At 43.8% G+C, this 10,869-nt stretch overlaps 1 protein-coding gene across 1 annotated transcript; it reads right to left on the bottom strand.

Moving 5' to 3' along the window:
* Window positions 1-4,835: 4,835 nt before the first annotated feature.
* On the bottom strand, window positions 4,836-7,141 carry LOC123378561 (histamine N-methyltransferase-like). Its single transcript, XM_045032540.1, has 2 exons — window positions 6,968-7,141; window positions 4,836-6,232 (listed from the first exon to the last, which is right to left on the bottom strand). Exons 1-2 carry the CDS (start codon window positions 7,023-7,025, stop codon window positions 5,877-5,879), a joined length of 414 nt encoding a protein of 137 aa, XP_044888475.1. The 5' UTR covers window positions 7,026-7,141; the 3' UTR covers window positions 4,836-5,876.
* Between the last annotated feature and the right edge of the window lie 3,728 nt (window positions 7,142-10,869).

Raw genomic sequence — 10,869 nt, 5'->3', positions numbered from 1 at the left:
TGTCGTTTGAGAGGCATGAAAAATCTCTTACAACTTCAGTGAACCAGCAAGCCCCAAACTAGGTGCTTTTCTCCTTGCTTCCTTCCTGGAAATGGAAGTGCCCAATTTAAAGCTGAGTAGTGTATCCTCTTTAACACTCAACTGGTCTAATTCTCACTTGTCCCTGTTAACAGAGGCGGCTGCCAATATAGACGGAAGTTTAATAATTTGATATATTCTCTATTAAAAAAATGAGATCTTCTGAGACACAAACGGAACATGCCAGAATTCCCTGTATTCCTTTGTTTACAAGGAGTTTTCTTACTCAGCCTGAGCTTCAAGGGGCCAGCACTAGAGTCCTTTCTTTATGAGCAAATTCTGTTTTTAAGTAGGAAGCACAGAAAGCTGTAAGATTGTACAAAACAAACTTCTTCCTTGCCTGTTAAAGAAAAGAGAGTTGGCACAATCCTCTTTAACTGGAGGCAGGGGTACTGGAAGTGGGGAGGCCAGGGGGCCGTGCCCCCCACTTTTTACCAGCTGTAAGGGCAAGCAAGAAGGGAGGGGGAAGAGAGGAACAAGCAAGGGTTGGGGCCTCCGGGGGAAAGCCGTGGCACGGGAGTGGGGCCATGAGGGGGGAAAGAGACTGTGTTGGAATGGGGCCATGGTTTGGGCACCTGTGCCCCCCTCTGCCACTTTTAGGGTGCTTCTGCTGCTCCTGGCTAGAGGATTGGGATTCCATAGTGTCTTTCACAGGGATTTGTTCTCTTTCAACAAATCTGTCAGAGAATCACAGAATCATAGGACTAGATGGGGACTTGAGAGATCATCTTGTCCAGGCCCCTGTACTCTTGGCAGGGCTAAGCATTATCTAGACCATCCCTGACAGGTGTTTCTTTAGTCTAATCTTAAAAATCTCCAGTGATGGAGATTCCACAACCTCCCAAGGCAATTTATTCCAGAGCTTAACCACTCTGACAGGAAGTTTTTCCTAATGTCCAACCTAAACCGCCTTTGCTGCAATTTAAGGCCATTGCTTCTTGTCCTGTCCTTAGAAGTTAGAAAAAGCAATTTTTCTCCCTCCTCCTTATAACAACCTTTTATATACTTGAAAACTGTTACCATGTCTCCCCTCAGCCTTCTCTTCTCTAGACTAAACAAGCCCTGTTTTTTTCTCAATTTTCCCTCATAGGTCATGTTTTCTAGACCTTAATAGTTTTTGTTGCTCTTCTCTGGACTTTCTCCAATTTGTTCACATCTTTCCTGAAATGTGGTGCCCAGAACTGGACACACTACTCCAGCTGAGGTCTAATCAGCATGGAGTAGAGCAGAATTACTTCTTGTGTCTTGCTTACAACACTTCTGCTAATACATCCCAGAATGATGTTTGCTTTTTTTTTTTTTTTTTTTTTTTGCAACAGTCTTACACTGTTGACTCATATTTAGCTTGTGATCCACTATGACCCCCAGATCCCTTTCTGCAGTATTCCTTCCTAGGTAGTCATTTCCCATTTTGTATGTGTATAACTGACTGTTCCCCTCTAAGTGGAGTACATTGTATTTGTCCTTATTGAATGTCATGCTATATACTTCAGACCATTTCTCCAATTTGTCCAGATCATTTTGAATTTTAATCCTAACCTCCAAAGCACTTGCAACCCCTACCAGTTTGCTATTGTCCACAGACTTTATATGTGTACTCGCTATGCCATTATCTAAATCATTGATTAGATATTGAACAGAACCGGACCCAGAACTGGTCCCTGCGGGACCCCACTCAATATGTCCTTTCAACTTGACTCTGAACCACTGATAATTACACTCTGGAAATGGTTTTCCAACCAGTTATGCACTATAGTAGCTCCATCTAGGTTGTATTTCCGTCATTTGTTTATGAGAAGGTCATGCGAGACAGTATCAAAAGCCTTACTAACATCAAGTTATACCACATCTACTGCTTCCCCCTAGCTACAAGGGTTGTTACCCTCAATAGTGCCAACATTGCTTAAAATGGACATTCCAGATGCTGGAAACACTACAATCAGCTGACTTGTCCAAAATTAACTCCTGATTGGCTCTGTATTGCCTCAAAAACATCACTAGATTTTTTTGGTACCCAAAAGTTCATTTCTTGGGACACTTCAACCTTGCATTCGATAGATAGACTGAAGTTGAGCACTGTTCTGTTGGCTGCTCAGTCAATTGTAAGAGATGGGAAAACCCTAACTTTCCCACCAGGCTGGATTACACTCAACAGGCTTGGAACCTTGTTCCTCTGTATAAAGCTGTACTGACAGATCAGTACACAGATAAAGTAACTTCCAAAATAACCCTAGCAAAACAACAACAACAACAAAACCAGGAAAGGGCCATTTTCTCCAAGAAGGGCAATGATTATGTTTAGGGGAACAGTTCCTCTATGAGGAGAGATTAAAAAGATGGACTATTCAGCTTTGAAAAGAAATGATTAAGGAGGACTTTGAAAGAGGTTATAAAATCAAGTATGATGTGGAGAAAGTGAATAGAGAATTGTTAGTTACTCCTTCACATAACCCAAAAACTAGAGGTAACCTGATTCAATTGATAGGCAGCAGGTTTAACACAAACAAAAGGAAGTATTTCTTCACACAACACAGTCAACTTGTGGAACTCATGGCCATAGGCAGTTGTGAAGGCCAAAATATAACTGGGTTCAAAAAAGATTTAGATAAGTTCATGAAGGATGAGTCCATCAGTGACTATTGGTTAAAATTATCAGGGATGCAACCCCATGCTCCAGGTATCTCTAAACCTCCAAGTGCCAAAAGCATCTCGCACTGGCCTCTGTCAGACAGGATACTGGACTTGATGGGCCATTGGTCTGATCATTCTTATATTTCATCTAGTGAAAGTTTTGTTATATATTAATGTATTTCTGTAAATTTCCAGGGATCTGTCATCTCTGGTAGGGATGAATTGGCACAGCTTCCAGAGACAGTGCTCTTGATGGGTTATAAAACCATCACCACCCCTCCCTTTGATTTGGTGGCAACATTACAACAAGTGTTTCCCAAGAGTTCTCACTAATGCATCACTGAAGAGGACATACCACCCATAACAGAGGACAACTGGCTGAAATCTTTCATCTGTTGTACACTAGAGATGCATACAGCATTGTGTCTGAAGGGGAGATTTCCTTCCCTCCCCTTTTAGAATTTGTCATAGTATTACAGGATATATTGAGGTCTGCTAACATGAAACTGCACATGCTGCTGTATAAAAGTGGTAGTAGTTTCTGTTCAGTACAGCAGCTGTGAAATATAGTAAGTACATTCTAAAGTACACTGGGATTAATATTTGATCCCTAGATGTAGATATGTAAAACAAGTCACACCAACATGACTGTAAATTGCTATTAATGCCGGGTATACTTCCTACTAAATCACTCATCACCTCAAATATTTAATACATTGATATTGACTTGGCTGTATATACAAAATTAAAGATCCCATCTTGCAGCTAAAGCATTATCTACAGTAAACCATTTCAATATTGAATCAAGTTCACCTGCCTCACTGAATGAACTGAGTATTCAAGCTATTAAATTCACTCATGCAACAATATTCTATTCCACTAAGCACTGTACCTTGTAAATAACATCATAGCTACTAAAACCATGAAATCATTTATCAAAACAAATTAATCAACTACTGAAGTGAAGACAGTGACGTTCAGGAAAGGGGTTTAGGATGAAATCACTTCACCAGCATTGAGAAGCATGAAAAAAGTCCTCCAAGGTATGTCTACATGACAGCTGGGAGTGTGCTTGCGTTAGAATACAAAAATAGCAGTGTAGCTAGGGTAGGTTGGGCAGCAGCTTGGCCTAGACAACCAAATAGAAACCTGCCCAGATCCCCCCAGATACATACTCAGCCCCTGTGCCTGGGCTACCCCAGCTATGTGGCTATTTTTAGCCTGCTAGCTAGAGCAGAGCTAGTGCATGTTTGTCTACCTGAGCTGGGCCTCATTTTTAGCTGGAATGTAGATGTACCCTGAATCAGAAATGGGGCAATGTCTTTAGATAACTTCAAAAAAAAAAAAAGATCTTTCTTGCCAAATAGCTTATATTATGGATCAGTGGTTTTCAAACTGGTCGCAGAATGTAAATCATTGGGTCGCAGCGGCCCTGGTCAGCACCACCAATCGGGCCGTTAAAAGTCCCTGCTCGGCTAAAGCAGGCTAGTTCCTACCTGTTCTGTCACCGCACTGTGCCCTGGATGTAGCCAGCAGCAGGTCTGGCTACTAGGCAGGAGGCCACGGGGTTCCGTGCTCTGCCCCCGCCCCAGCACCAGCTCCGCACTCCGGAGCCGGGGAGGGGGGGGCGGTGCCTGCGAGTGAGAGCCGCGTGGAGCTGCTTGCGTGCCTCTGCCTAGGAGCCGGACCTGCTGGCTGCTTCTGGGGCGCAGCGTGGTCTGCGGTGCCAGGACAGGCAAGAAGCCTGCCTTAGTACCACTGCTGCACCACTGACCGGGAGCCGCCGCAGGTAAGCCCGCACCCCTATCCCCTACCCCAGCCCTGAGCCTCCCCCAAACCTGGAGCCCCCCTCCTGCATCCCAAAGCCCTCATCCCTGTCCCCACCCCAGAGCTTGCACACCCAGTCCAGAGTCCTGACCTCGCTCTTGCACCCCAAGCTCCTGCCCCAGCCCTGAGCCCCTCCCACACTCCAAACCCCTCATCCTCAGGTCCGTTGGGTCACAGGCATCAACAATTATCTTCAGCTGGGTCTCCTGAAAAAAAGTTTGAAAACCACTGTTATAGATGGCACTGGGCCCGCTCCAGCCCTGGCATAACTCTGTTGAAAACAAGAAGAACCCCATTGATGTCATTTCTGTTTCATCCTTTAAGTTTTATTTTTACATCTTGTACATTATGGAGGCCACCAGACACATGTAGCCCTTGTTACACAAGAGTTAAGAGAAATGAGGGAAAATACGTATTTCTCTAACTGAAAATACAAACATGAGACAACATTTTGGTTTAAAAGATCAGCAGCAACTCATCCCTACTAAGGATTTGCATACTACCTTGTTCTCTAATCCAGTGCTGCAGAGATCTCGGCATCTGATGTGAAGAGCCAATATGTTCTGCATGTTATGGATGTTATGATCACCATTGCCTAGGGAGCCTGTTCATTTTGAGAAATGGTCTATGAGAGCTATAGCTTTATCTCTCCAGACTCTGCTGTGTATATGAATCTGATTCACGGGGAAGAGAAGCTATAAAATAAAATACGTGACCAGGGGAGCAGTGCTATGAGATGGTGTTGATTAGTAGGGCAGCAGATGCATGCAATTAATGCCTACAGAAGATCACCAGAAGTATGTTGTTTTGAAGGCAGTGTTGCAACAACTTCAATACCACATCAGTAGCAGAGGAACCAATCCAAGGATCGGTAGTTATGGGGGAAGAGTTTTGTAAGCGAGGTTGAGGAGTTCTACTGGAGATTTCCAAACATACTTCAGTTAAAAAAATATTTGGCTGGATAGCATATTTAAATTATAACAATATCTGTTCAAGGTCAGTATTACTCCTTACCCATCCATCAGAAGTGCATTGTTTTGTATTTGCTGGGCTTTGATTAATGGTGCTAGTTATCTGAATTCTGATTAAAGAACTGCATTTTATAAGGTAGAACTTGCTGAATAGCAAGTTTTATATTAATAGATTTTTGAAGAATTAGTAATGTATTAACGTGCATTTGTTACACCTATTAATATTAATTTCCTAACTGTTTATAAACTTTCTCAGACATACCCTAGTAAACTTAATTGGTAGAGTATGAAACACACAGAGACATTTAAGTGGTTAACTGTTTGTATATGATCATTTGTTTCTGAACTGAGAAATCCAGTAGATCTTAGTCATGGCTCAATCACTATTGCACTCAAGTTGTTGTTAAAAAAAACCTTTCCATCTTTCTCTTCACTGCATTCAGGCTTTTTAAGTTCTTCCATTATTTCATTTTTTAGGTCTAGACTAGCAGTTTTACTAAAATAGCAGGTTTCTGTCAAAAAATCCAGCAGCAGCTCCCCCTCTTTGTTCCCTTTGATAAAACAATTAGTTATGTCCATAGTGGATGGAAGCTCATAGACCTGATACTTCAGCCCTATTGTATTGAGTTGCTCTTTGATGTCAGCAGATGAAACATATAAGCAAAGATCGTTCAGAGGTAAGCGAGGTCCATATTTCTTCCACAGCCTGGCCCAGCCACTGGTTCCTGCCAGATTAAAATCATATTAAAAATAAGAGTGTATTTAAACAACGTTTCAGATGTATTATTTTAAGCAGTATGGCCTCAATTCTGAGCTGAACCTTTCAGGAGGCACAGCCCAGGAGACACAGCCCATGACATGGGAGCACAGAGCTATATGCAAAATAATTGCTACACTAAATGGGGAAGACCCTTGAGTATAGATGAGCCTGCACACAGTGGAACCAATGCAGTCTGGTGTGGCAGCAAAAGGGCAGGATCCACAGAATCTTCATAGGGAGATCCACATACCCCTGCCTCTGCCGCCCTTGTACCAATACCCAGTGGGGTTTGGAGGAAGGGATAGGATGGATTCAGCCACTGAATCCCCCACTCGCAAGACAGCTCGTGCAGCATTAGTGGCCTCAGGGAGGATTCCGTTACAGCCCCACCACTTAACCTGGGAGCCCACTTATGCACAGTTCATTAAAGGCCTGATCCTGTTGCTACTGCTGTCAATGGCAAAACAACCACTGATGCAGGACTGGGCCCTTATCCGGGCTATATAGAAGCCTTGGCCCTGAAAGAACACAGGGATTATTCAGCAGTTTTTACGGTTTTAAGTTGAAGACTTGTTAATGATGAAACAAAACACTTAGTTATATCTAATATTTATGTAGGGTTAGGCTGTGCAAGCTGCCTAGAGCCCAGAGTAAAGGATGGTGCAGAGCCACACCACTTAAGGTGAGGGCAAAATTCTACCTGAAAGCTGTTTAGGGTGCAGGTGAGTATCTCTGCTGCTACACCCCGTCAGTCCCATTGCACAGGCTGGTGGGGGACAGCCTTGGGTGGATTCCTCCCTCTCTGCACCTCTGGAGAGCAATCAGAGCCTGCTATTTTGGCTGGCTCTTATTCAGGCTGTACAAGGCAGCAGGGCTGGCTCCAGGTTTTTTGCTGTCCCAAGCCAAAAAAAAAAGCTGGAGTACTGCCGCCGAAAGCAAAAAAACAGAACAACAATTAACTGGAGTGCGGGCCGGGGCCAGCTTTAGGGTGAGTCCCGGGAATTGGGCCCCATGCCTAAGAGGGCCCTGCAGCGTCAAGAAGAGGGGCCCCGCACCCTCTGCCAAAGTGCCACCGGAAACATCGGCAACCGATTGAGCTGCCACCATCTTCGGTGGCATTTCGGCGGCAGCTCTTTCGAATCGGGCCCCTCACACCCTAAAGTCGGCCCTGGTGCCGGCCCTTGAAAAGAGCTGCCCCCAAAGAGCCGGAATGCTGCCCCAAGCACATGCTTGGATCGCTGGTGCCTAGAGCCGGCCCTGCAAGGCAGCAGGGGCGGGGCGGGGAGGAGAGGAGGGATGAGAATGCTCCTATAGCCTTCCTCAATCCTGCACATGCATCTAAGGACCAGCCAGAATCTGGCCCATAGTGATCACACGTTTGTACCTACATAAGTTTTCACAACAGAGACATACTTTGAATGAATGAGGTTCTGAGACAGCGGACGTTAGAAAAAGAACAGTCAGGGAAGCTGATTCCAAAGCAGGATTGATTTCTTTATTCTCTCTAATCTCAGTTCCATGATTCAGCATTTCCAGTGTAAATCATTTATAAAAAGGATGACACTACCCTGATTGGGTGGGGCTGGGAAGTAAATCCAGGCCTAATTGAGGACCTGCTGAAAGATTAGGACTCTAAATTCCCTTAACTAATAAACCATTTCTCCAAAACTGGCTTTATCTGTAAACAGTTACCTACAGTATAATAAATACTTCAGTGGTTTAGAGGAGCCTCTGATATTTTTTTTTCACCTGGTTGAAAATGAATGCAGAGCACTAATTGCAGAAAAGTTGCTGGTGTCAGTGTTTCAGTGACTTGGTGCCATTTCTGAGCTGAGCAATTATACACTACTCGAGTGAAGCATTATTATAATAGCTCTCTGTAGGTGCAACATATGGCACTACTTTTGTTTTCAAGATGATGTTAACTGAATGGGTTTTTTTTCGATTTGTGATTAAAAACACTACAACTTAACTCTTTGTAGCTGTCCCTGGCCTCTCAAAAGGTACAGAGTGAGTCGGAGGGACTGAAAACTATTCATAGACGGGACCATGTATCCAGTGATGACCTCCCAAAATCATAATAACCGGTTCTCTACCGGGTCCGCGGCGGCACTTCGGCGGCGGAGGGGGGAGGGGGTGTCTTCACTCGCTCCGGGTTTTTGGCGGTATTTCGGCATCAGGTCCTTCACCCGGAGCGAGTGAAGAACACCCCCCCCCTGCAAAGTGCTGCCGAAGACTCGGTAGGGAACCGCACGGTGAGTAAAGCCTCATGTGCCTGTCTCCCCCCCACCCTCTGACCCCACCCCACATCCGGCCCCCCTCAGAACCCACAACCCCTCAACCCCCCCCCCTCCTGGTCCCCTGAGCACCCCCTCCCCAGACCCCCCACCCTAACGCGCCCCCAGGACCCCACCCTCTACCCACCTCACCCCGCTCCCTGTCCCCTGACTGCCCCGACCCCATCCACCCCCCCCTGACAGACCCCCAGAACTCCCACGCCTACCCAACCCCCCCATCCTCTGACTGCCCCCCCCAGAACCTCTGCCCCCTCCAACCGCTCCCTTACCTCCTTATCCAACCCCTTCCTCCCAGCCCCGGCCCCGAGCTCGGCCCCCTTATCCATGCTTGCCTCAGGACAGCATGTATGGAATGCACGCCGTGGCCCCTTTAATAACTGGTTCTACCACGGCTTTCTAAATTTTAACAACTGGTCTTTCATTGTGAACCATAAGTGCGAAAGCCAAACTCCAGCTACACCACTGCATGTTATCCTTATTTCCTAATTTTTTTCTTTCTTTTTTTAGTCCCAGGTTGGTATTTTTTTTTGTTTTTTGGCGGTTTTTTTTTTTTTTTTGAGGGAGGCTTATATTTTGAAACTGCTTTTTGCCTATTCATTTTATGTGTAGTTTTCCATCTGACCCTTCTCTTCCATGTTTCATTCTCTCTGTCACTCTGTCTCCTTCCCTTCTTTGTTCCCCTCTTCCGTTAGTTTTATTTATTTTTTTTATTTCTCTGTCTATTCATAAGCTGTCTTCTGATTCAAGTTTTCCTTTCCCTTGTTGGTTCCATTGCTTTCCTTGCTCTTCTCTTATTCCAGTTATCTTCCTCCTTTCCTTGTCACCCAGATCCACCTCTCTGCAGGTTAAAGGTCCACTCTAGCGTCTAGAAATCCTATCCTAGAGACTCTTGTTTCTGAATCGGGAGGGAGGGCTGGCCTATCGAAACTTGTGAACACATAGTTCAAATTTGTAAAAATTCCTTTTGACTGTGTTCATGCCCTTGTTTTTGTGTTTGCCTTCCCATGAATATTCCAGTGCATACAAGTACTGGTAGCTTGAAGAGAGTACAAGTGAATATCCCAGAACAAAAAAATTCATCAACAAAAAAAAATTCAAATTCAGATTTCTGGGTATTTGTTCCAGGAACCTGATTTTAAGAGTTATTTCTCATGCAATCCAAGGACACTGAAACATGTCACCTGTGTGTCTAATGTAAACTATTGTAATTTTAAATATGGATTACTTGCACTGGACAGCTTGCTAACAAGCTACCAGCCAAAAATGATTAAAAAAACAATTTTGAATAGTACCTTTATGACTTTGCTGCCCTAAAGCACAATTTTTCTCAAACACAAAAAGGGGTTAGTTGAACTTTATTTATTTAAAATATACATTACACATTTTCATTTTTACCGAATCTAATAAAAACAAAACTTTAAGCACTGAGGCCCAGTTCCTCAAAGGGTATTTAGACTGCCTAAGGGCCTGGCCAAAAACAATCATAGGTGATGAACCTTTACATATCCTAGCAGCGATTACGTTACTGTATCAGCATTAAATTAACGTCAAAAAATCCCATATAAATTGTATGAGAAAATTTCCAGGAGGTTATGTTAGACTCTAGTCAAGGTAAAGCTTATAAATCCATAGTCAGTTGATTGTCACAGTACTGTAGAAATCCTAACTTATTCTGTTTTTTCCATTTTTGCTACTTAATTGATCATACAAGTATCTCAATCAGATGTGAAACAGCCAATCTAATTCTGCAGATGAGATTTTCCACAAAAGGATGATATTAAGGAAATGGACAGTTAAAGGGTAAAACGGAACATATGTCCACAAACACCTGTCGTATCGGCACAACACGGGTCCATTGCTGCTGTTTGCTTAAATGCCACATCGTGTCTAGGAGGTACGAGGAGTCTTTGTGCATGATCCTGTAAAACCTTTACAGGCACGAATAGCGTCAAACTGATATCAATGGCACTACTTACTTTGAGTAAGAGCATCAGGATCAAGCCTGTTTAGGTTCATTGTCTGTCTATTATGAGTTTATCACTGTCTGTGTTGTTTTTATAGCAGTATTTTTGAATATATTGCAAAGAGAGAAATTGTGTGTTGGTCAGGGAACAATTTTTTTTTTTTACAAACAAAGTTGCCAAGAATCTGACTTGTGAATTTCACAAAGTTCTGTTTTTATTTTGTGGGCTTTGAGGCCCCTACAGTCTACTGTATATAAAACACACACACACACACTACCATATAATAGTTTGCTGGCAGTTCTTGAGCTAGGAGCTTAAGATCTATAGTACAGAAAAGAAGT

The sequence above is a fragment of the Mauremys mutica genome, chromosome 10 (assembly GCF_020497125.1).
Source record: "Mauremys mutica isolate MM-2020 ecotype Southern chromosome 10, ASM2049712v1, whole genome shotgun sequence".
NCBI classification, from domain to species: Eukaryota; Metazoa; Chordata; order Testudines; family Geoemydidae; genus Mauremys; species Mauremys mutica.
Note: the sequence above shows the minus strand (reverse complement) of the source record. Positions and strands in the feature narration are given on the sequence as shown.

Coding starts and splice junctions, on each gene's coding strand:
- LOC123378561 (XM_045032540.1), bottom strand. CDS start 7,025: ATGGGACTGACGGGGTGTAGCAGCAGAGATACTCACCTGCACCCTAAA. Junction 6,233..6,967: donor GCACCCTAAACAGCTTTCAG/GTAGAATTTTGC, acceptor TTAATCTGGCAG/GAACCAGTGGCTGGGCCAGG.